This window comes from Moschus berezovskii, chromosome 10, assembly GCF_049115385.1.
Source record: "Moschus berezovskii isolate FMDL1 chromosome 10, NW_MosBer_1.0, whole genome shotgun sequence".
NCBI classification, from domain to species: domain Eukaryota; kingdom Metazoa; phylum Chordata; class Mammalia; order Artiodactyla; family Moschidae; genus Moschus; species Moschus berezovskii.
The window spans coordinates 111,023,100-111,049,345 of NC_142469.1; the positions used below are offsets into that span (position 1 = coordinate 111,023,100).

The window sequence follows — 26,246 nt, forward strand, 5'->3', positions numbered from 1 at the left end:
GCTGTTACTGTCTGTGACCTCAGCAGGTGATTGCACACTGCTGACTGCCCCCAGCTGCCGGCTCTTCCTGCCTTCTTTGCTGGCAGGCAGGCAGGCCTCACAGTGGAGTCTGAACAAAACCACACAGTGCACCAGTGGGGCTGCAGGGGGCGTCCACTGCGGGCACCGGTTCACAGTGTGTGGCTTGGTGCGTTCGGACATGTCTGCACACGCCCAGGCCTGCTTCTCTCCCAACAGACCCTGAGCCTTCGCTCCTTTCAAGGTGCACGTCTTAGGCGTCTGTCTTGCTCGCTGCTGTGTCCACAGCTGCTGGACCTCATGCCTTCGGTGTACTGGGGGGAAGAGGCTACAGAGGCTGTCTTTAGCCTCTCTGTCTTGCAGTAGAACACAGGGCTTTGCATCCCTCCAGAACTGGGGTTCTTCCCAGTGAGAGAGGGCTTTGGATGTCTGGCCTGCCTCCATCCCTCCTCCTCAGCACAGGCAAGGCGGTGCTTCCAAAATACACTTGCTGAAGAGCTTTGCGTGACACCTACTTCCCCTCAGGACCGAGAGTGCACGTGTGTGTGGGTTTGGAAGCCCCTGTCCCTGCAGCCACCTACATCTCCACACTCTTCCCTCCAGCAGAGGCTCTGGCCAGGCCCAGGCATTTGGGTTTTTTTGTCCCCCATTTTCCATGTTGAAGAACACATTTATAATATGCTAAGTGAAGTTGCAGGTTAAACTGCGTAATGGAACAGATATTTTAAGCACCTTAGAAACATGGATTTAATATAAAAAGACACCCTATGGACCTAAATAAAAAGGTTTCCCTGTCGCTCTGCCTCGTGCCTCCCGTCCGCCTGCCCTCCCACTCCCTCTGGCTGCACCACCCACCCCGTCTGCCTTTGTCAGGACCCTGGGCACCCCCTTCCCCAGATGCAGCCCCTTCCTCAGATGGCCCTTGCGGATCCCAGGATGGGTTGTGTCTTCCTGCTGACCTTCCCTCATGCTGTCTGCTTTTCTCTGCCCTGAAGTGATGCCCCAGTGATGACCGCTTGCTGGGGCTTTTCCTGCCAGAGTGTAAGCTGCTGAAGGCAGGACCCTGTCTGTCTCGGTTGGCTCACGTCCACTGGAGTGGCGACAGGGGTGCTGGCTTGGCCAGTTGTTCTGTGTCTTGTGTGGAGCCTCCACTGAGGAGACCCGCCTGGGAGCCGAGCCACCGCCCAGGGCTGCCCTGAGGCTGTGCTTGTGAATTCTGGTGAACGCTGAGCAACTGCCTTGTCTTGTGCTGGCCTGGGACACATTTTCATCTCTGAATTTTCAGTCCTTTTTCTTAAACCCTGCTGTGTACTAAGGGTCACTTTAAGTTCCTCTTTTTAGCTGGGGCTCACGGGGAGAAGAGGAGAGAGTGGACCTCAGACCCTCCACTTCAACCTCTGGGGGCCTCATGAGGGGGCATGGGCCCAGGCAGCAGATTCCCGCTGAGAGCAGTTACCCAAGACTCAGACACAAAGCCAGCGCAAAGGAGTACTGTGCATCCTTTTCCGAATCCTAGGCCGTTTCCAAGAGATACACCCGAGATAATTCAGTTTTCTAAGAGAATGTCCGTTTCTCTTTTAATTTGCTGTTTACTCTTGATGCAGCCCAAATATCATGATGTTACATGTTAATTTGTAGATTTTTGTCTTTTAGAGACATTATTTTCGTCTGATACAGATCTATCAAGAGGTTATGGTTTTATTTCTGTAGAATATTAATCTGATTTGTCTCCAGCTTTAAAAAGCTCAGCTTAGCCAGCCAGCTTTTCAGATGCGCTCAGAACCAGCTTCCTGTGTCGCAGTCTCCCTCATTAATTTGCCTTTGCACAGGTGTTGTCTTTTCACCTTTGACTATTATGCCCTGAACCTCTGGGATGCCGAGTGTACCGTACACAGCCACAACTGCTGGTACTGCTTGTCCTGCACTCTTCTGTGGGGTGTTTGCCCTGGACTGTCCATGGTCCATGGGAGTGTGCCCTAGGCTGTACGTGATCCTTGGGGGGGTGCCTTGGGCTGTCATGGGTCCATGGAGGAGAGTGCCCTGGACTGTCCGTGATCCATGGGGAGTGTGCCCTGGGCTGTCCGTGATCCATGGGTGCGTGCCCTGGACTGTCCTTGATCCGTGGGGAGTATGCCCTGGACTGTCCGTGATCTGTGGGTATGTGCCCTGGACTGTCCTTGATCCGTGGGGGTGTGCCCTGGACTGTCCGTGGTCTATGGGGGTGTGCCCTGGACTGTCCATGGTCCATGAGTGTGCCCGGGGCTGTCCGCGGTCCGTGGGAGTGTGCCCGGGGCTGTCCGCCGTCCCCGGGGGTGTGCCCTGGACTGTCCGTGGGAATGTGCCCGGGGATGTCCATGGTCCATGAGTGTGCCCAGGGCTGTCCGCCGTCCGCGGGGGTGTGCCCGGGGCTGTCCGCCGTCCGCGGGGGTGTGTCTGGGGCTGTCGTGGGCCCACTGTCCTGTGCTTGTGCTCTGAGTGGCCCTCCATGCATCACCTTTGGTCTCAGTGGCAGGTAGGAGAGCATATGTCTTTTGCTGAGGCCTGCCTCTCCATCTCTCTAAGTGCTGTCAGTGGAAAGATGGTGGATAAAGGAGTTTCTGGGTTTCTCGGTGCTTCTCTCCAGGCCTCAGTTACCGGTCGCTCTGGACTTCGGGACTGGGCTGGACTGAGCAGAGGAAGGCTCCCCCGGTCCCCCTTTGCAGCCCCCGCCCTGCCCTGCTGTGCGCCTGCGTGGCTTCTTCCTAAACTCCCCGGCCCTGACGTCTTCTCTCCGGTCAGACTCCGGTTTGCAGTCTTTCTTTGCCCACAGCTGAGTCTGTAAACTTTCTGGTTCCTGGCTTCTCTTTATGTGCCTACCCTGTGATGCCTTCATCCATCTGCTCCCTCACAGATGCTTGCCAGGCCTTACGTACCTGACTCTGCTGGGTGTTAGGGATCTGACGGGGTGACCCCTGCTCTGAGGCCCACACTAGTGAGCAGGATCCCCAGATTCTCCTTTGGGCAGTAAGACTCCTCCCTGATGAGACTAACTTTTGTTTTCTTTCCAAACAATAGTTATCTAGGTAATGGCAGTTTCCTGTATAATTTGCAGGTAGAATAAGTAAAACTTTATATATGTGTATGTGTGTATATATATGTAATTTTACAATATGTATTTTATATATTATATATATTTGCAGTCATCTTAAAAACTACCTTTAAAAGAATATAAATCCTTACTATATACTGTTAGAAATAAAAGGCTTAAAAAACAGAAGAAAGTTATTTAACAAGGTAATACTCACAGAGTCTCTTTTTAAGCATTTCTTTTCACACCACACACTGCGCTGATGGCAGGTTAAGACTACATTCACACTTTGAAGACCTGAAATGCCAGAAGGCATCCTCTAATGTCCCAAGTTCCCAAATCTTTGCCTATCCAAAATTTTCTTTGTAAATACCATAGAAGAGCTCATTCCTGAGATAATTTGTGATTCAAACTGAGAAATTGGCAGTGTAAAATACAGGAAAAACCAGTACCTGTTTTAAAAAATAGTGAGCTTTTTACTACTGGGGTAAGCGAGGAGGAAAATCATTTGAATGAAATCAAAGCAGAGGCTGAGCCCGACTTCTTGCAAAATAAAGAGGAGAGTGTTTCAAGAAACTCGGTGTTGTCACTTGCAGTTTTAGTAGAAAAACGCTTGAAACAAAAATGTCTTTTTCTGAGTGAGGGAAGGCAGCCAAGGCCAGCGAGGCAGGGCTGCCGGACAAGCCGGCTGCGTGTGCGAACGGGAGAGGAGGCGGCCTGGGGCCTGCGCGCCTGCGTGTCTCCTCGCGGGCTTGGCGGGAGGGTCCTCAGGCCCCACACGGGCCGAGGAAGAAGCTGGTCTCCTTTCACAGCAGAGAAAGAGTCAAACTCCCGCTGGGTAAGGTCTGCCTTGGGTCCTCTCATCGTCCACAATCCTTTTTTAAAAAAAATTCCAGTTTGGTTTTTGTCCAGTCTGACAGCCCTTCTTTGTGTTCTGAAACATATCTGCTTTCCCGCCAGGCCCAGGAGCCTGCCTGGGAAACTTCCTTGTGGTTGAGCTGGTTGTTCTGTGAAGTCCATCTTCTGCATCAGAAGCACACACGCCTTCCCAGGCCAGCCCAGTGCCAGCAGGAGGTCTGCAGTGGTTTGGGATATGTGGGTCCATCGTGTCTGACAGCTTACTGAGATGGCCTCACTCGGTTTCAGCTTAAATGTGCTATTTGTGTCCACTCAGTTTTTAGATATTCTTTATTATTGTTGTGTAGACACTAAGTCATGTCCAACTCTTTGTGACCCCGTGGACTATATAGCCTGCCAGGCTCCTCCGTCAATGGGATTTTCCGGACAAGAATACTGGAGTGGGTTGCCATTTCCGTCTCTAGGGTATCTTCCTGATCCAGGGATTGACCCCGTGTCTCCTGCATTGACAGGCAGATTCTTTACTGCTCAGACACCAGTGAAAAGTGAAAGTGTTAGTCGCTCAGTCATGGCTGACTCTTTGCAACCCTATGGATTGTAGCCCACCATGCTGCTCTGTCCATGGAATTCTCCAGGCAAGGCAAGAATACTGGAGTGGGCAGCCATTCCCCTCTCCAGAGGATCTTCCCAACCCAAGGACTGAACCCATGTCTTCTATATTGCAGGTGGATTCTTTACTGTCTGAGCCACCAGGGAAGCCCTATGTTTATTATTAGTAGCAATTCAGTAGGTAGTTTTAAATTCTGTTAGAGGCCACTGTGCATTAACAGCTGTACATTCTTAGAAGGGGGCCACAAGGGCCTTTTCCCAGCCTAGTAATTTGCTTATAATGTCTTCATTTGTGAAATAGGGCTTACAATTTTTACCCACCAAGGTGGTTTTGAAGAGTGGAGACGTGTGTTTTGAGTGCCCAGTGATGTCTGGCAGGTGGTGGGTAGGAGCTGGTTCTGCTGTGTGGGGGTAGCTGGGGTGGCTGCCGTCAGCCTGTGGCCTGGGAGAGGGCCGTTTTCTCTCTGCTGCTGTTTGTGTGATAAGGATTCTTTTGTTTTGTTTTATTAGAGGACATGAAGCCTTGATGAGAAGAATAGGATGTTAAAAGATGTCTGACCACTGATGGGTGTCTTTTATTATGTACAAGGACATCACACTTATATAAAGGACTCTGCTTAGATTTTTTTTTCCAGATTGTGAATTCTAACTCTTTGAACTATTTTGTGTGTGTTTACGTTTTAGAACAGATAGTTTTTCTTCTAAAGTCACTCAGTCATCATCTCAAATGTTGCAGATATTTGGCCTAGAGAATTTTCACTTAGTCTTTTTAACATTTTTATTGAGATATACTTGATATGCGGGAAACTTCAAGCCTGTGTTCACCTATGAAACCGCCCCACAGCCAAGGTAGTGAACATGTCTATACTTTGCGTCCGCAGTGTCTATACCTCCTCCTGCCCCACCGCAGACAGCCCCAGGGCTCTGGCCCCTGCGGCAGCTCGGCGCTCAGGTGGCTAGGTGTTGACAGCAGCGTGCACGTCTTGGTCCAGCTTCCTTCACTCAGAAAAATTATTCTGAGAAACATCAGTGTTGCACGTATCAGTTTTACATTTTAAGTTTTCAAAATTGACTTCTGTTTGCACTCCTAGATGGGAAGCATTACTTCTTTGAAACTGTTAACCTGTTTTCAAACTTTGTTGAGAAATCTTTTGAATAATAGTCATAGTGAAAATCTTGAGAGAGCCCTGCCCTGCATTGTCCTGGTCGAAGTCCGACTCAGCGCCTCCCTCAGGCCCAGTCCCGCAGGTATGTGCGAGGAGGGCTCTCGGGCTCCTGAGCATGACAGTCCCTGTGTTATGATGACAGAGTGAATACGAAGCTTTGACTGTGTTTGCTTTGAAAGGCGCCATGTGTCTGATGATGACACCGTATTTACTCATTTCTTTTCCTTTTCAGATCCTTCCCAGGAGTTCCATTATGGGTGTGAGAGGTTTGCATGGGTTTGTGGCAAGTAGCTGCCCACACGTATGTACGGTGGTAAATTTCAAGGAGCTGGCGGAACGCCACCGGAGCCGGCATCCCGGAGGGACACCCGCCGTCGTGGTCGACGCCATGTGCTGCCTCAGGTACTGGTACACGCCGGAGTCCTGGGTCTGCGGCGGACAGTGGCGGGAGTACTATTCTTCTTTGCGAGAATTCGTGAGAGCTTTTACCGCTGTTGGCATCAAGCTGGTCTTCTTCTTCGATGGCATGGTGGAGCAGTCCAAGAGAGATGAGTGGGTGAAACGCAGACTCAAGAACAATAGGGAGATAGCCAAGATCTTCCACTACATCAAGTCCCACAGGGAGCAGCCAGGCAGAAACATGTTCTTCATCCCCTCGGGGCTGGCCATATTTACACGGTTTGCTTTGAAGGCCCTGGGTCAGGAAACTCTGTGCTCGTTACAGGAGGCGGACTACGAGGTGGCCTCCTATGGCTTCCAGAACAACTGTCTTGGGATTCTTGGAGAAGATACCGACTACTTGATCTATGACACCTGCCCCTACTTTTCAATCAGCGAGCTCTCCCTGGACAGTCTGGACACCGTCATGCTCTGCCGGGAGAGGCTCTGTGAGAGCCTTGGGCTCAGCCTGGCCGACCTGCCTCTGCTGGCCTGCCTGCTTGGCAATGACGTCGTCCCAGAAGGCATGTTCGAGAGCTTTCGGTACCAGTGCTTGGCTTCCTGTGCCTCTGTGAGAGAGAACCGCGACAGGAAAGGCAGTGCTATCGCAGCTGTAGCAGACCACATATCCCAAGTTCTTCGGTTGCATCAAGGTGAGAAAACGCTGGAAGAAATGCTGCCTTTGGGACCAAACAAAGCTCTTTTTTATAAAGGAGTAGCATCGTATCTTTTGCCAGGACAGAAATCTCCATGGTTTATCCAAAAACCTAAAGATGTAGTAACCCTGGACAATCAGCTACTATCCATGAGTTCAGATCCTGAACCTAAGCAAGAAGTTCCCATGTGTATGGACCCTGAATCCAAGCAGAAATTACCTGTAGGTACAGACCCTGAATTTAACCTAGAAACACCCATGTGTACAAACACTGAAGTTAAACAAGAAGACCCTGTAAATATGGGGCCTGAAGCCAAGCATCAAGTAACTATGGTTTCGGATCCTGAACTCTTAAAGGTAGGTGGACATGCCCACCCGAATATAAAGTGTCATGATTGAAAATGTACCCAGTGATGGATTTGTCAGTGAATATTTGTTGACTGCATGCAGTGGTTAAGACACGGTGGGGGCCACAGAGCCGAACCTTTGAGTTTAGCTAGCAGCTTCACAATACATGTGAAAATGTACACTGTGAGCTCTGTCTCGTGTTGTTCCATGGCTGTTACAGCGTGCTAGGGATTTGAAAGAGCATGACCACTGTGGGTTAAGGACAGAGAGAAGTCCCCAGAGGAGTAGTTACAAGTGGAGCCAAGCCTTCCTGGGCCCAAGGTTTGCTGTGAACAGGCAAAGATGGGACCTGTGCCCTCAGTAGAGCTCTGGGACAAGTAGCTGAGGCCTGGGGTGTGAAGAGCTAAGTAAGGAGAAGATAATTGGGAAGGACAGATGCAGCCAGACAGTGGCTATTCCTGCATGCCACCCTCGGGGTTTGAATGTAGTCCTGAAAGTGATACAGAGCCTTGATAGTTTTGAAGGAGGGCCACTGTTCCTGAACTGCCTGCTCTGTGTAGGGTCTGTCTGCTTGCAGTGTATCTATTATCTCATCGAAACCTCTCATCCCCCTTGGGTTACAGCGGGGGTGCGTATGGACACTAATGCCCTGAGGCATCTCAGCAAGTGCAGCGCCAGATAGGACTTTACTCACAGCTTTCCATTGTTCTTGCATTGAGTGTCACCATCTTTCCAAGTTAAAAACCTAGAAACATCTCCCATTTTTCACAACCTGTCTCTCTTAAGTCTTCTTACTTTGATCTGTTCAGTGGCTCTTACCACCCTGTGTGGATGACTGTAGACATCTGAGAACTCTTCCTAAACAGACTTTTGCCCCTTGCAGCCCCTTTGTCATGCTGCACGGAGAAATAAAGCCCTGATTTGCATTTCCTAGCTCTTTGGAGGGAAGCGGTGACCTGCACCAAGCGGGTCGCCTTCCGGGCTGCTGCCTTCTGCTCCAGCTGTCCCTGCCCCCTCCCGCCTGCCCCTCTCCTGGACGGCCCTTGGGCCCCTCTGCTGGTCGGTGCCTGTTGGGCTTTCCTGTCACACCCAGAGAGGCCGCCCACCCTGTTTGAGTGGCCGATGTCTGCCACAGGTGCCCCTGGAATGCCCTCTCTGGTTCAGCTCTCTCCTTCCAGGAGGGGCGGTCCTGGGAGGGCCTGGCCTTGCCGGCCCCGCCCCGCCCCGCCCCGCCGCGCTCTCAGGGAGTGTCCTCGGCCTCCGGTGTCTCTCCGCTCTCTGTCAGTGACCTCTCCCCTCCCCCCCGCACAGCTGCAGGGAGTCTTCCCCTCTGTCTGTCACACGCCTCGCCTTGTAACAGAGGGGGTAGCTTCTTATCTATCATAGGAAATGACAGTGAGAGGTAGGACGTGGTACGTTTCAGGAGAGTTATACGTGAAAAAGTATTAAGACGTTAATTCTACCTGGAAACATTCGGAAAAAGAATGTCAGTGGACATTCGAGGAGGGTTGGAGATGGACCTGCACGTGGAGGTCCTGACGAGCAGTGGGATGGGTGTGGAACATGTCAGCCTGGAGACGGGCGGGCCTCAGCGCAGCCCGAGGAGAAAGGAGAGCAGAGGATGGACAGGGAGCCCAGTCTGCGCCGGCTTCCGCGCTCGCTCTGGCTCTGCCGCTGGCTCTCCGAGACACGCCTCTGCGTAGGTGTTCTGGTTCTCGGCTGTTCCTCACTGTCTCCGCTGACACAGCTCTATTGCTGGACGTCCTGGTCTCCCGCTCACGTGAGGCCGTGGGTGTGCAAAGCCTCAATGACATGTCTGCAGCGGTCACACAGCTAGTTCTTGAAGACCCCGCGTTTGAGCCCAAGTCTTCCACGCTTCGCAAGATTGCACCCACCTTCGCTGGGGTTGGAAAGTCCATCGGCACTGGAAGAGGGAAGTGTCGTGGTCGGGAGTGGGGGAGTGGGAGAATAGAAGAGTCTGAAAGGGAGCCGCCCTGCTTGGAGTCTCATTCGAGAGTTGGGCAGCATCTGCTTTTTGTCCAGCCCAGGACTCCGAGAAGTCCCACGCCACACTTCCAGCACCATCCCAGGCCCTCTCTGCTCGCTTCTGTTTCGCTCTGGTTCCTGCTGGTCTGTGTGCCCCGCCCCTGTCCCATCTGGGCTCCGCCTCTCACACCCTGGCTGCGTTCGCTGGGCCTGCCCCATACCCACTGGCGTCCACTGTGTTCACGGGGGGGGGGGGGGGGGGGAGCCTGGCGTTTCACCCAGTCTCCTCCAAGGGAAGTTCAGGGAAGTCGGGTCCAGCCACAGAGGGCAAGCACGTGTGTGCTGAGAGAGTTCAGGACTTCGTTCTTAGCCTCTTGTAGGAGGCATGGGATAGCAAGCAGAGGTGTGGCGAGAGCAGACATACTTGTTTTCTGAAGCACAGTAGAGAATGAACCGGTGTGGCTATGAGCTAGGATTAGGGGAGTGGGACTGGAGTAAAAGAAGCAACTCAGGCAGCGTTTCAGAAGAGAATCCTGCTGTGCAGGTGAAGCTCCTGTGCTCAGGCTGGTGGGGTGAGGGTTGGCCTGAGCTGAACAGAAGGAAGGCTTCACAGGGACCATTTGATGCTTAAAATGTGTGCTCTACATGTAGTGGAGACCCTCCCAGTAGAAGTAGGGCTGCCCTAAGGGGTGAAGGGCGTCCGAGGGGGAGGAGAGCGCGGTGAGAGCAGCCTGAAGGGCCCTGGGAGGCAGGTTCATGGGCGAGAAGGGAGGCGGGTCTGCCCGATGCCGCCACGGCCGTGGCCGGGCTCGGAGGTCGTCAGGATTGGCACACAGGCGGATCAGGGGGCCTACAGAGGTGTGGTCACCCATGGGCTTGGTGGAGGTCAGAGTACAGGAATGTGGCAATTTGGAGGCAAAAAAGGCAGAGGCTGGGGATGGGCTTGCTCTTTCTGGAAGTCTGGCGGAGAGCCCAGCAGAGTCTCCTGGGCCTGTGAGCGGGTGCAGGGGGAAGGACAGAGTGTGTTCCATGCCTCAGTGACACTCAGACGTCTTGAGCTTAGAGGTCACTTCGAAAATAATTTGGAAGTTTCTTAAATTCCCCTTAAAAATTCCTTAAAATTTTTTTTGCAGTAGTATCTTCCAGCACTGACAATAATCAGAATTCAAACGTGCATTTTGGCCACATGTAGTCACCCTAGAAGTCCTTTGGTGCCAAGTAGCTGAATGTAGCAATTACCGGGGTGCATGCACACAACCATTGCTGTTTCCTCCAGCAATTGGCTAAACTGGATTCTTGCTTTAGAATTTTCAGATTAGGTGAATATGTTAAAGTTTTTCAAAGTGTGGAATGCTATGTAATATCTGCAGTAAGGGCAGAGATAAAAGATGCTGTGGGGATGACCTGGTTAGTGAATTAATATTATAATTGTGGAAAACTTCTCTGAAAACCCTGTGTACACCCGGAAAAGAATTTACATCTCAACTCTGTACAGCTGCCAAAATTGAAGGTTTTTTGATAGAGTGAATATATAATTTGTTATGACTTGATAAATTTGTCAAAATTCTAACTTTTGAAATAAAAAAAGAGGAAGAAACTTAAGAAGGTAGGAAAATCCATGAGAGGGTATTGTACTAAAAGAATCATGAAATACCTAACCGTATTGTTTCCAATAGATTCTGTATCAAAAGGGGCATTATAGAGAAATATGTTACTTCTAATGATCTTTCATTGGTTAGAGCATCAAGTGATAACTCTTTTGGGATCCTTGCTGACTTTAAAGCTGCTAGCTTGTCTGCCATCCTGATTTAAAGAAGCATTTAGCCAAGAATAGACCCTGGAGTATGTCCAGCCAGAGAGCAGTCGTGGCCGCCTGTTGGCCATGCACTATTTGCCAGCCTCTGTATTAGCTCATTTAATCCTCATGGATAGTTCTGTGAGGACAGCACCTTTGTTAAATGTATTTTACGTGTGAAGGAAGCAGGCGTTGACGGTATTAAGACTCAGGTCACTGGAGTGAATGGGCCTGACCAAGCGCATCGCGTGCATCAGTAGCAGGACACCGATGGGCAGAGGTTCCGATGCTCCAGGCTGCTGTCAGAGCGCATTTTATGTGCCATCGGGGTAGGGTAGCTTTAAATTGTCGTGGAGTAATCGTGCAGTGGTAAGAGTGCTCTTTGCGGAAACACGAAACCTGTATGTTGCTTATTGCAGACCATCTGATCTCAACTCCTCATTGAGTGGGAGTGTGGCATCCATTTACATCATCCGTCTCATCACCTCCCACTGCATTCAGAGCAGAAAGAAGCGAGTGCTCGGGCACAGTTTCTGCTCAGTAAAACGGTACTAAACAGGTGAATGAAAGTGATGCAGTTTCTAATCCCAAGGAATTTATGGTTTAACAGGAGAGATGAGGCAAAGTAATGAGTGGTGGTAAATGTGAGTCGAGCCCCTCAGGTCGAGGAGGTGAGTTCTTGTTCTCAGAGGCTGACAGGGTTCTGGGGAGATAACACTTCAGGGGAACCTCATGGGGCAGAAACCGGGAAGTGGCTTTTGGGAAGGGCTGAAAGAGGTTAGTTTCTATCATGGAGATTGGGCTCCAGAGTGTCCACAAGGGGTGCCCGGGAGGAGATGGAGGTCTTCACAGGGCCTCTTCAACTCAGGCTGAAGAGTCTGGTAGCCGGCCTGAGGGCAGTGATTGGGCCTCTGTTTCCAGGAAGACAGTGTCACTGGGGTGAAGGGTGGATTGGAGAGCCTGGAGGGGTACGGCTGGAGCCCTGGGCAGCCCCTCTCCCTGTCGGGTGGACAGGATGTTGAATGACGGCAGAGGTAAGTCACAGGTCTGGTTGGTGGGTGGAAATTGGAGGAGGAAAGCAGTAACAGAAAGTTCTGAACTGGAAGCACAGAGGCCAGCTTGTCATCCTGAGTTTGAGTGGCATTTACTCTACCTCTGAGCCCTCGAAGGCCTTGAATTTCCTGCTGAAGGTCATGGTATTGTTTTTGAGGAGAAACCAGTTGCATTTAATTGTTGGGCAGGTCGCCAGAGCACAGCATGTCCAGGCAGAGAGCTACCTGGTGTACAGCGTGATGAGCAGCGGCGAGGTGGAGTGCAGCAACAGCTTGGAGGACGCCACGGACCAGGCCCTGCCCAGCCAGGCCTTCGTCTACCGCCCTGTGCGGCAGCGCGTCTACTCCCTCCTGCTGGGGGGCAGCGGCGGTGAGTCATGGTCTCCAGGGCCCGTGCGCCTGGAGCTGGTTCTGAGAACTGGCCAGTTGGATTCAGGACTCAGGATTTGTTTCTCTGTAAAGTCTGAAATGGAAAATGCCACTCACATCTGTTCAGGATTAAGGGTAAATGCATGGGATGTCTCCGAGAAGGCAATGGCAAGCTACTCCAGTACTCTTGCCTAGAAAATCCCATGGATGGAGGAGCCTGGTAGGCTGCAGTCCGTGGGGTCGCTAAGGGTCGGACACGGCTGAGCAACTTCACTTTCACTTTTCACTTTCATACATTGGAGAAGGAAATGGCAGCCCACTCCAGTGTTCTTGCCTGGAGAATCCCAGGGACGGGGGAGCCTGGTGGGCTTCCGTCTATGGGGACACACAGAGTTGGACACGACTGAAGTGACTTAGCAGCAGCAGCAGCAGCAGCAGCAGCATGGGATGTCTATATATCTGATTAGCAAGCAGTTGACCAGAGTTCATTGAAAGAGAAGTACATTGTTTCTGTTGTACAGTGGTTGTATTTTTATTCTTTAAAAGGATTTAAGAAATTTGAAAAATTTGGAAACCCTTTCCTCCTGTAGAAGTGTAGTGTAGCATGTGTCTGTTATTAGAAGGCAGTTTCCTTATGATTATGGTGTATCCTCTTTCTATACTTTTACTTTTAAACTGTTTCTTAATATTTGAAGCGTTTCTCTTTTAAGCAGCATGTCAGTCTTTCAGTCTCTGTCTTTTAGTTGGGTTGTCTGGGCTGTTGACGTTTGCAGTGCCGGCTGGCGTGGCTGGGATTGCGTCTCCATTGTGCCCTTTGCTCTGTCTTCTTTTCCCTATTTTCCCCTTTTCTGACTTCTTTTGGAATAGTTGAATAATTATTAGTATTTTGCTTTACATTGGCTTACTGTTGGACTTGAATTATTAGATTTACTTGTTTTAATGTGTTTGCTTATTTTTTTAGCAGTTGCTCCAGGGTTTATAATATATGTCTTTAGCTTGTCAGAATTTGACTTTAGTATTTTACCATGTAAGGCATACTGTAAAAACCTTACAACAGTGTACTTGCATTCCCCCCATCATTTTTGCTATTCAGTATATTTTAAAGATTTTATTTTGAAATAATTACATACTCAAGGGAGTTGCAAAAAATAGCATATAGGATTTCATGTACCCTTTATAAGATGACATTGTATATAATAAAGTATAATATCAAAGCCAGGAACTTAACATCAGTACAATACTGTGAAGCAGACCAGAGATGTTACTCACTTGTCAGCATTTTTTACACCTATTCATTTGTGTATGTGTGTAATTCTGTACAGTGTTATCCATGCAAGACACAAGTGTGGAATACAGGTATCCATAGACAGATATGGGTGTGTTATCCATACAAGACACAGGCATGAACATACAGGTATATCCATAGACAGATATGGGTGTGTTATCCATACAAGATACAGGCATGAACATACAGGTATCCACAGACAGATATGGGTGTGTTATCCAGACAAGATACAGGCATGGACATACAGGTATCCATAGATAGATATGGGTGTGTTATCCATACAAGACACAGGCGTGGACACACAGGTATCCATAGACAGATATGGGTGTGTTATCCATGAAAGACACAGGCGTGGACACACAGGTATCCATAGACAGATATGGGTGTGTTATCCATGCAAGACACAGGCATGGACATATAGGTATCCACAGACAGATATGGGTGTGTTATCCATGAAAGACACAGGCGTGGACACACAGGTATCCATAGACAGATATGGGTGTGTTATCCATGAAAGACACAGGCGTGGACACACAGGTATCCATAGACAGATATGGGTGTGTTATCCATGCAAGACACAGGCATGGACATACAGGTATCCATAGACAGATATGGGTGTGTTATCCATACAAGACACAGGCGTGGACACACAGGTATCCATAGACAGATATGGGTGTGTTATCCATGCAAGACACAGGCATGGACATACAGGTATCCATAGACAGATATGGGTGTGTTATCCATGAAAGACACAGGCGTGGACACACAGGTATCCATAGACAGATATGGGTGTGTTATCCATGCAAGACACAGGCATGGACATACAGGTATCCATAGACAGATATGGGTGTGTTATCCATACAAGACACAGGCATGAACATACAGGTATCCACAGACAGATATGGGTGTGTTATCCAGACAAGATACAGGCATGGACATACAGGTATCCATAGATAGATATGGGTGTGTTATCCATACAAGACACAGGCGTGGACACACAGGTATCCACAGACAGATATGGGTGTGTTATCCATGAAAGACACAGGCGTGGACACACAGGTATCCATAGACAGATATGGGTGTGTTATCCATGAAAGACACAGGCGTGGACATACAGGTATCCATAGACAGATATGGGTGTGTTATCCATACAAGACACAGGCGTGGACACACAGGTATCCATAGACAGATATGGGTGTGTTATCCATGCAAGACACAGGCATGGACATACAGGTATCCATAGACAGATATGGGTGTGTTATCCATACAAGACACAGGCGTGGACACACAGGTATCCACAGACAGATATGGGTGTGTTATCCATGAAAGACACAGGCGTGGACACACAGGTATCCATAGACAGATATGGGTGTGTTATCCATGCAAGACACAGGCGTGGACATACAGGTATCCATAGACAGATATGGGTGTGTTATCCATACAAGACACAGGCGTGGACACACAGGTATCCATAGACAGATATGGGTGTGTTATCCATGCAAGACACAGGCATGGACATACAGGTATCCATAGACAGATATGGGTGTGTTATCCATACAAGACACAGGCGTGGACACACAGGTATCCATAGACAGATATGGGTGTGTTATCCATGCAAGACACAGGCATGGACATACAGGTATCCATAGACAGATATGGGTGTGTTATCCATACAAGACACAGGCATGAACATACAGGTATCCACAGACAGATATGGGTGTGTTATCCAGACAAGATACAGGCATGGACATACAGGTATCCATAGATAGATATGGGTGTGTTATCCATACAAGACACAGGCGTGGACACACAGGTATCCACAGACAGATATGGGTGTGTTATCCATGAAAGACACAGGCGTGGACACACAGGTATCCATAGACAGATATGGGTGTGTTATCCATGAAAGACACAGGCGTGGACATACAGGTATCCATAGACAGATATGGGTGTGTTATCCATACAAGACACAGGCGTGGACACACAGGTATCCATAGACAGATATGGGTGTGTTATCCATGCAAGACACAGGCATGGACATACAGGTATCCATAGACAGATATGGGTGTGTTATCCATACAAGACACAGGCGTGGACACACAGGTATCCACAGACAGATATGGGTGTGTTATCCATGAAAGACACAGGCGTGGACACACAGGTATCCATAGACAGATATGGGTGTGTTATCCATGCAAGACACAGGCGTGGACATACAGGTATCCATAGACAGATATGGGTGTGTTATCCATACAAGACACAGGCGTGGACACACAGGTATCCATAGACAGATATGGGTGTGTTATCCATGCAAGACACAGGCATGGACATACAGGTATCCATAGACAGATATGGGTGTGTTATCCATACAAGACACAGGCATGAACATACAGGTATCCACAGACAGATATGGGTGTGTTATCCAGACAAGATACAGGCATGGACATACAGGTATCCATAGATAGATATGGGTGTGTTATCCATACAAGACACAGGCGTGGACACACAGGTATCCATAGACAGATATGGGTGTGTTATCCATGAAAGACACAGGCGTGGACACACAGGTATCCATAGACAGATATGGGTGTGTTATCCATGAAAGACACAGGCGTGGACATACAGGTATCCATAGACAGATATGGGTGTGTTATCCATACAAGACACAGGCGTGGACACACAGGTATCCATAGACAGATATGGGTGTGTTATCCATGCAAGACACAGGCATGGACATACAGGTATCCATAGACAGATATGGGTGTGTTATCCATACAAGACACAGGCGTGGACACACAGGTATCCACAGACAGATATGGGTGTGTTATCCATGAAAGACACAGGCGTGGACACACAGGTATCCATAGACAGATATGGGTGTGTTATCCATGCAAGACACAGGCGTGGACATACAGGTATCCATAGACAGATATGGGTGTGTTATCCATACAAGACACAGGCGTGGACACACAGGTATCCATAGACAGATATGGGTGTGTTATCCATGCAAGACACAGGCATGGACATACAGGTATCCATAGACAGATATGGGTGTGTTATCCATACAAGACACAGGCATGAACATACAGGTATCCACAGACAGATATGGGTGTGTTATCCAGACAAGATACAGGCATGGACATACAGGTATCCATAGATAGATATGGGTGTGTTATCCATACAAGACACAGGCGTGGACACACAGGTATCCATAGACAGATATGGGTGTGTTATCCATGAAAGACACAGGCGTGGACACACAGGTATCCATAGACAGATATGGGTGTGTTATCCATGCAAGACACAGGCATGGACATACAGGTATCCATAGACAGATATGGGTGTGTTATCCATACAAGACACAGGCGTGGACACACAGGTATCCATAGACAGATATGGGTGTGTTATCCATGCAAGACACAGGCATGGACATACAGGTATCCATAGACAGATATGGGTGTGTTATCCATGAAAGACACAGGCGTGGACACACAGGTATCCATAGACAGATATGGGTGTGTTATCCATGCAAGACACAGGCATGGACATACAGGTATCCATAGACAGATATGGGTGTGTTATCCATACAAGACACAGGCATGAACATACAGGTATCCACAGACAGATATGGGTGTGTTATCCAGACAAGATACAGGCATGGACATACAGGTATCCATAGATAGATATGGGTGTGTTATCCATACAAGACACAGGCGTGGACACACAGGTATCCACAGACAGATATGGGTGTGTTATCCATGAAAGACACAGGCGTGGACACACAGGTATCCATAGACAGATATGGGTGTGTTATCCATACAAGACACATCGTGTTCCGTGACCACAGGTGCTCTCCCTCTGCTGCCTCTTCATACCCGCGTTCTGTCCCTGTCCCCTGGTGAACAGTGGTCGGTCCTCCAACTCATCACTTCAGTCATGTTGAGAATGTCACATAAATGGAAACATAGTAGGTAGCTTTTTGTGATTATGCATATGTTTTAAGCATAAGTACATGATTCTTATTTTTACTTTAAGCTGTTGGCAAACTTTTGTGAAGGACCAGATGATAAATAGTTTAGGCTTTGAGGGCCCCACAGTCAGTAACAGCTAATGAGCTCTACTGAGGCGGGTGCCCTAGACACAAATCCAGAAGGGCATGATTGTGCCACTGAAGCTTTGTCTAGTTTTCCCATGTCGCAGAGTTTGAATTTTATGTCATTGGTCTGTGTCACAGAATATTCTTCTTTTAGTAATTTTCTAATCATTTAAAGCAGTATGAAAAGCATTATTAGCTTTCAGACTGAATAAAAGCAAGCCAGACAGATTTGGCCTCTGAGCTGTGCTTTCGGTTGTTTTGGAAAGGAGTTCATCGGTGAGTCAATGTCTGCTGTGTGTGCCGTTTCTGGTGCTCTTTATTGCAGAAATATAATTCTGCTGGAGGTAGAATTTTAGATACTTTTGTCCAGCACTTTGAGGGTGTCATTCTGTTGTCTCTAGCTTGTGTTTCTCCTGAGATGACCGTGGTCCTTCTAACTGTTGGGCCCACAGGTTGTGAGTGTTTCTCTGGCTATCCTTAGGGTTTTCTGCTGACTGCTGGTTTTCAGCCCCTGTTTAAGCTGAAGTTTGGAGTCATTTCCTCCCTGTTTATTCTGCTTGCAGCTCTGGAGCTCCTTGGGTCTGTGAGTTTCTATTCCCTGTTGAGTGTGAGAGAGCACCGTTTCGCTGAGCACTGTTTTCTGTGTTTCTCTGTCACTCTAGGCCCCTACCACATACCTGGTTCACGCCTCACAGTGCCCCTCAGGCACCAAGGTTCATGTTTAAGCCTCTTCTCTCTGTGCTTCAATTTGGATCCCTCTTGTTGCTCTGATTTCACATTTACAGAGCCTTTCTTCTGCAGTGTCTAGTCTGCTACTAGCCTGTCCAGTGAAACTGTCATTTCAGATATTGTGTTTTTAGCATTTTAAAAAATCTTCCATTTCTTTCTTCCCTGTCTTCATGTTTTCCTTTAAATCCTTAAACTTGTTTGCAGTATCTGTTTTCAAGTCCTTATCTACTAATTCCATTATCCCTGTCGTTGCTGGGCCTGTCTGTTTATTGACTTTTCTCCTTCTGGTGGGTCTGCATGTTTCTGCTTATTCTCGTGTCCAATATTTTACTGTACACTAGAAGGTTTTGGATCTGTGAAGAGTCTTGCCTTTTGTCCTGTAAGGGGTCATTTACCTGGTCCTTGCAGGGTTTGCCTGAAGCCTTGTTAGGTGGTCTGGGGAACCTCAGGAGATAGAGGGGCCCTGTTGCTGAGGCCGGGGCTTCCTGGGTTGTCACCGAGTGCCTGCGTCTGACACGGCCCCAGCACGTCGTGGCTCTGTGCGGCCCTAGGGTCACGCGGCCTGGGGCCGTCTGCCTGGCCTCGTTGAGCTTTGCCCTGGGCGTGCTGCGCTCCATCCCTTGGGACCTCAGGGCGCTCCTCTGCGTGGCACCAGCTCTGGTTCTGCTCACAGCCCTGCTGTCAGGACAGCCTGTCTTCTCTGAGCCCTGCTTTGTTCTGCTTTGCTCTCCTCTCTTGCTCTGCTGGGCTCTCACAGCCTCAGCTGCCATCTGCATGGTGCCCTGGGGTAAAGACCGTCCGCTTGAGAGTGCTGGGGCTTCTTGGGTCCTCAGTATGGGAAGGGTCATGGCTGCAGCCCCGCAGTCCCTGTCTCGGCCACACCCACCCTCCTCTGTTGCCGTAGGTGCCAGCGGAGGTGAGTGCTGGTGTGGTGCTTGTACCTTTCTTGTGGCCCTTCTTTGCCCTTGGAGAGTTCTGTCCTGCATGTTGGTACATTTTTCTGCCATCCGTGTGTCTGTTTTCCGTCATTAGAGCTGCTCAGAGATGATGCTGGGCCTCCTGAGCTGATGTTCTGCTTCTTCATCCTTTTTTCCAGTTTGTGTTTCCTGCATTTGGGGAACGTTTCACCACTTCATTCTCAGCTCTTTGAGAGGTTTCCGTCTCTTCTTCCTGTCTCATTCCTCTCTCCTTTGAGACCGCGCTCATCTCCCTGACATTTCTCCTGGAAGTGGACTTCCTGCTGGAAGCCTTGAACCTCGCTGGCGGGAGGCTGGCAGAGCTGGGTTTGCCGCCTTTATACCCAGGTTCTCTCTTTCACTGGCATTGCTTTAAGAATCAGATCCATGTTGACAGATGCAAAATACATATTCCGACTCAAGCCATCCTTCTGGTCAGTTCTCTTTATCCCTCAGGCCCTTAAACACTAACTCCCCCAGATTCCTCCCTTCTTCCCTCATCAAAAGTGATTTCCCGTCACTCACTAGGACCATCTTGCATGTGGGAGAGGGGTGGTTGGGTGGGGAAGCGGGGGAGGAAGGAGGTGCCCCAGAGGGCCACTGACCCAGTGTCTCCTCTCCCTCCCTGGAAAAGAAGTAATTTCCTCTCTGTCGCCACCGTGTGCTCTTCATTCTTCAGCAGATCACGGTTTGTACTCGCCCGTGCGGGTCGTCCGGGGCTGCCTCCCCACCGGACTGCGCAGGGCCTGGTCAGAGGTACGCCGTCGTCCGGGGCTGCCTCCCCACTGGACTGCGCAGGGCCTGGTCAGAGGCATCCTGCTGCACCTAGCAGATGTCTCAGCGTGAATTAGTGACCGATAGTGTGTTTAAAATACTTTCTCTTCAGAAGTGCTTGCATTTAGCAAGGCACTCCTGGGAAAAGGATTACTCTGATGGTTGAATTTCAGACACTGAGGGAGAGCCATGGTCCCTCAAATGCCACTGCACGAGCAGCTGCCTCTCAGCCCTGCCTGATGGGCAGGCGGGAGCTGCTTGTTTGGAGTGAGGTTTAGAATCAAAGGTGCCTTTAGCTCCACAGTATTGACTGTCTGCACCAGAGCTCCTGCAGGTGTGCAGCTGTGGACACTGGAGGTCTGAGCCAAAGCATGGCACCAAATTGATGACTTCATCCCTCAAAGTTCCTAATTATGGGCACGATTTGGATAACAGATCTGTTGGATGCTCCAGTTCATCTGGAGTGTTGGAGGGCGCCTCTTTAGGGAGTGCTTGGTCACTGTCACTCCTCCCATATTTATGTAGTTGAGCATATGGTGTTCAGACAGCTCAGTGACATCATGGCCAAAACAGGGGAGGAACCCTGAAGTCACTCAGTCCTCAGCCCGTCCTTGGCTTCATGCCTGTTCTTACCACTGATTTTAACACTTTTTTATTCTCCCTAGTGATAACATTAGATAAAATCATCGGGAAGTTTGATGCATTTTAAGAAATAAAAGAAACTCAGAAAGGTGCAAGAAGGCAGACTGTCTGCCCTATCCTCCCATCTCACTGGTTCGCAGCTCAGAACGGCCCATGCCGGTGGCCTTGAACAGTTACTATTAACTGTCCTTTTTCCTTGTCACTTTGCCCTCATTTTCACCATGCAGACATTCTCGGAGCCCAGTGGGAACTGCAGGAGGCTGACAGACTCGTGACAGGCACCTTTGCAAAGCGCTTGCAGGGCCTCAGCTCCTCTGAGTCCTAGAGGTTGACCTGAAAAGTAATCCTTTTTCCGAAATATAGATACAAAAAAGAAAGTTTGGGGGAATTTTCTGTTTTTTAAGGAATAAAGCCACACATAATTATAGATTAATCCAGCAATAAAAAATGTAGGATCATAAAGACAAATATATACTTTTTAAAGCCTGGAGAGTTGTTATCAAACTTGAAAATCCCCGTGATTGAGAGCTTATAGTTGACATTGCTTCTGCTCACTCTCTTCCCCTCCCAGTGCTCACAGACCTGCCAGATCGTGTGAGAGGAGTGGGCACTTTTGAGAGTTTGTGTGTTGGAATAATCAAGAGTTTTTAATGGGAGAAAGGTTGTACATGTATACAGACCCACATTTTTGCTCCCAGGGGAACATTTCTTAGTTATACACAGAAGCTTTTATAAATGGTATAATGTGTCTGTCCTTTGGAAATAGCAGAATGATAACTTTGGTTGTTGTTTTTTTGTTTTCCGTGTAAAACGTTATAGTATGAATAGAGAGTAAACCTAGCAAAGAACTTTCACTTGCGTTTTACTTTGCTCTTTGAACTCAGAAACCAGCAAATCGAAAGTTCAAATGAGAAAATCAAGCTTTCCTTTTAGGAATTATCAAACTCAATCTCCTCTTCTCTTTTTCATATGTAGGCATTTAAGAAGATTATTTTATTTTAATTCAGACAGACTAGATTACTGCAAACATTTCTGCTATTTCAAAATACATGCCAGATTAAACCTCTGAAAATATGTGGTACCTCAGAGAAAACTCAGCAGTGGCTACAGGACTGGAAAAGCTCAATTTTCATTTCATTTCCAAAGAAGGGCATTGCCAAAGAATGTTCCAGCTACTGTACAGTTGCAGTCATTTCACATGCTAGCCAGTATCATGCTCAAAATCCTTCAAGTTAGGCTTCAGCAGTACATGAACCGGGAACTTCCAGATGTGTAAGCCGAGTTTAGAAAAGGCAGAGGAACCAGAGATCAAATTGCCAATATTTGTTGGGTCGTGGAGAAAGCAAGGGAGGACTGGAAAAACGTCTACTTCTGCCTCATTATCTTTTCATACTGTTCATAGGATCCTCAAGGCAAGAATGCTGAAGTGGTTTGCCATTCCCTTCTCCTGTGGACTCTGGGAGATAGTGAAGGACAGGGAAGCCTGGCATGCTGTAGTCCATGAGGTTACAAAATTCAGAAACGACTGAGTAGCTGAAAAACAGCAACTGCTTCATTGACTACACGAAAGCCTTTGACGGTGTAGATCACTACAAACTGGAAAATCCATCGTTAAAGAGAAGGGAATGCAAGCCCACCTGACCTGCCTCCTGAGAAACCTGTATGCAGGTCAAGAAGCCATAGTTAGAACCAGACATGGAACAACTGACTGGTCAAAACGGGGAAGGAGTGGAAAGTGACAGGGTTGTATACTGTCACCCTGCTTATTTAACTTCTTTCAGAGTACTTCGCGCTAAGTACTGGGCTGGATGAATCATAAGCCGGAATCAAGATTGCTGGAAGAAACATCAACAGCCTCAGATATGTAGATAACACCACTCTAATGGCAGAAAACAAAGAGGAACTAAAGAGCCTCTTGATGAGGGTGAAAGAGGAGAGTGAAAAAGCTAGCTTGAAACTCTGCATTCAGAAAACTAAGATCATGGCATCTGGTCTCATCCCTTCACGGCAAATAGAAGGGGGATAAGTGGAAGCAGTGACAGATTTTCTTTTTGGGGGCTCCCCCCAAAAATGACTGCAGCCATGAAATTAAAAGACGCTTGCTCCTTGGAAAGAAAGGTATGAGCAACCTAGACACCATGTTAAAAAGCAGAGACATCACTTCGCTGGCAAAGGTCCATAGAGTCAAAGCTGTGGTTTCTCTAGCAGTCATGTACAGATGTGAGGGTTGGATGGGTGCCAAAGAATTGATGCTTTTGAATTGTGCTGAAGAAGACTCTTGAGAGTCCCTTGGACTGCAAGATCAAACCAGTCAGTCCTAAAGGAAATCAGCTTTGACTATTCATTGGAAAGACTGATGCAAAAGCTGAAGCTCTAATACTTTGGCCACTTGATCTGGAGAGCCGACTCATTGAACCCTGTTGCTGAGAAAGTTTGAAGGCAGAAGGAGAAGGCGGCAGCAGAGGATGAGATGGTTAAATAGCATCACCAACTCAGTGGAAATGAACTTGAACAAACTCCTGGAGATAGTGAAGGACAGAGGCGCTTGGTGTGCTGAAGTCCAAGGGGTTGCAAGAGTCAGACTTGAATTAGTGACCGAACAACAACAACCAGAGAATGGGCTAATTTTCCAGCAAAATGCATTTAAGAAGATTTCAGGTAACACTTTGTGTCTAGCTGTGGCTTTTGGAAGAAGCGCGGAGCTGTAACTATGTCTATGGTAGGGATAATCTGAATTAACAGAGAAAATGCTTCCAAATGAATGTTTCGGTCTGGACAGAGACCTCATTCAGACTACAGACTTATTCTTTGCACGTTGATAGGCTGTTCTGGCCACTGTGCGCTGCCCTTTACCCTCGCCTGGCAGAAGGAGGGAACAGGCGTACTGAGCGTCCCTGCCACCTGCCTGCCCGTCAGGGGCGGGGCAGGAGCAGAAGAGCTGCAGACACCTGGCCTCCGCTTCAGAGAGGATGCTCACTTGTGTCTCTTTTCCTGTATCCTTCCCCACAGTTTCTGATAAAATTTTGTTTAGGAAATGAAAATTAAGATTAGCAGTTCCAGTTGAACTTTTCATCTTCTGGCTGGCTAATTTTATTTGAAAGGTAAGAGTTTCCTATTCAAGGCTCTGTAAGTAAATAGCTGTAAGTGCTACAGTTTATGCAGCAAAGTTCACTCTTTGATCATTTGAACTCATCGGGTGTTCAGTTAATCATTTTAAAAAGCAAAAGCTTTTCTTAGTTTGTTAATTAAAAAATACTTTGAAATTAATATGCACTTAACCCCCAGTTCAGTTCAGTCACTCAGTGGTATTTGACTCTTTGCGACCCCATGGACTGCAGCACGCCAGGCCTCCATGGCCATCACCAGCTCCTGGAGCTTTCTCAAACTCATGTCCATCAAGTCGGTGAGGCCATCCAACCATCTCATCCTCTGTCATCCCCTTCTCCTCCTGCCTTCAATCTTTCCCAGCATCAAGAAGAGCTCTTCTCATCAGGTGGCCAGAGTATTGGAGCTTCAGCTTCAGCGTCAGTCCTTCCAATGAATATTCAGGACTGATCTCCTTTAGACTGGTTGGATCTCCTTGCAGTTCAGGGGACTCTCAAGAGTCTTTTTCAACACCACAGTTCAAAAGCATCAATTCTTCGGCATTCAGCCTTCTTTATGGTCCAGCTCTCACACCCATACATGACCACTGGAAACACCATAGCTTTGACTAGACAGACCTTTGTTGGCAAAGTAATGTCTCTGCTTTTTAATATGCTGTCTAGGTTGGTCATAACTTTCCTTCCAAGGACCATGCGTCTTTTAATTTCATGGCTGCAGTCACCATCTGCAGTGATTTTGGAGCCCAGGAAAATAAACCCTCTCTTGTCCAAGTTAGGGGGAAAAGAGGGACTTTGGCATCAGTGCTGGTCTGCGTAATGAGGAAACGGGTGGGTTATGCGCTGGTCTAAAGTTTGAGAGAAGAGCTCCTGGTGTTGGCCCTGCTCTTGAGCCTGTTTTCCCCACTAAGCCTGCTGCTACTATTGGACTCCTCTCCGTGGGCAGCACCGTCCTCCCGGATTGTAGCTGGGCAGGTAATGCTGAGGTGCCTTGCCTAACTCAGTGGAACTATGAGCCATGCCATGTAGGGCCACCCAAGAGGGACAGGTCATGGTGGAGAGTTCTGGCTAAATGCAGTCCACTGGAGAAGGGAATGGCAAACCACTTCAGTATTCTTGCCTTGAGAACCCCATGAAAAGGCAAAAAGATTTGACACTGAAAGATGAACTCCCCTGGTCAGTAGGTGCCCAATATGCAACTGGGGAAGATTGGAGAAATAGATCCAGAAAGAATGAAGAGGCTGAGCCAAAGCAAAAACAATTCCCAGTTGTGGATGTGACTGGTGATAGAAGTACCAACTCCAAAGCTGTAGAGAACAGTACTTCATAGGAACCTGGAATGTTAGGTCCGTGAATCAAGGTAAATTGGAAGTGGTCTAACAGGAGATGGCCAGAGTGAACATCAACATTTTATTGGTGAACTAAAATGGACTGGAATGGGCGAATTTCATTCAGATAACCATTTCATCTACTACTGTGGGCAAGAATCCCATAGATGAAATGAAGTAGCCCTCATAGTCAACAAGAGTCCAAAACGCAGTACTTATGGGCAGTCTCAGAAACGACAGAATGATCTCTGTTCATTTCCAAGGCAAATCATTCAGTATCACAGTAATCCAAGTCTACGCCCCAACCACTAATGTCAAAGAAGCTGAAGTTGAACGGTTCTGTGAAGACCTACAAAACCTTCTAGAACTAACACCAAAAAAAGATGTCCTTTTCATCATAGGGGACTGGAATGCAAAAGTAGGGTGTTAAGAGATACCTGGAGTAACAGGCAAATTTGGCCTTGGAGTACAGAATGAAGCAGGGAAAAGGCTAACAGAGTTTTGCCAAGAGAACGCACTGTTCAGAGCAAACACACTTTTCCGACAACACAATATACAACTGTACACATGGACATCACCAGATGGTCAATACTGAAATCAGACTGATTATAGTCTTTGCAACCAAAGATGGAGAAGCTCTATACAGTCAACAAAAACAAGACAGGGAGCTGACTGGCTCAGATCATGAGCTCCTTATTGCAAAATTCAGGCTTAAAATGAAGAAAGTAGGGAAAACCACTCGACCATTCAAGTATGACCTAAATCAAATCACTTTTGATTATACAGAGGAAGTAGCAAATAGAGTCAAGGTATTAGGTCTGATAGATAGAGTGTCTGAAGAACTATAGACAGAGGTTTGTAACATTGTACAGGAGGTGGTGATCAAAACCATCCCCAAGAAGAAAAATGCAAAAAGTCAAAATGGTTGTCTGTGGAAGCCTTATAGATACCTAAGAAAAGAAGAGAAGTGAAAG

General features: G+C 48.2%; 1 protein-coding gene across 7 annotated transcripts in view; it reads left to right on the forward strand.

Annotated features, from left to right (window-relative positions):
- The window catches only part of FAM120B (family with sequence similarity 120 member B), a 97,888-nt gene that overhangs the window by 13,649 nt on the left and 57,993 nt on the right, over window positions 1-26,246 (forward strand). For 6 of the 7 annotated variants that reach the window (XM_055433095.2, XM_055433098.2, XM_055433092.2 and 3 more), the window contains exons 2-3: window positions 5,951-7,168; window positions 12,182-12,362. In XM_055433095.2, coding sequence (XP_055289070.2) covers window positions 5,972-7,168; window positions 12,182-12,362 — 1,378 coding nt within the window. In that variant the 5' untranslated portion in view covers window positions 5,951-5,971. Of the gene's footprint in view, window positions 1-5,950; window positions 7,169-12,181; window positions 12,363-26,246 lie in introns of those variants that run through there. The other variant, XM_088840916.1, reaches the window with a different exon arrangement.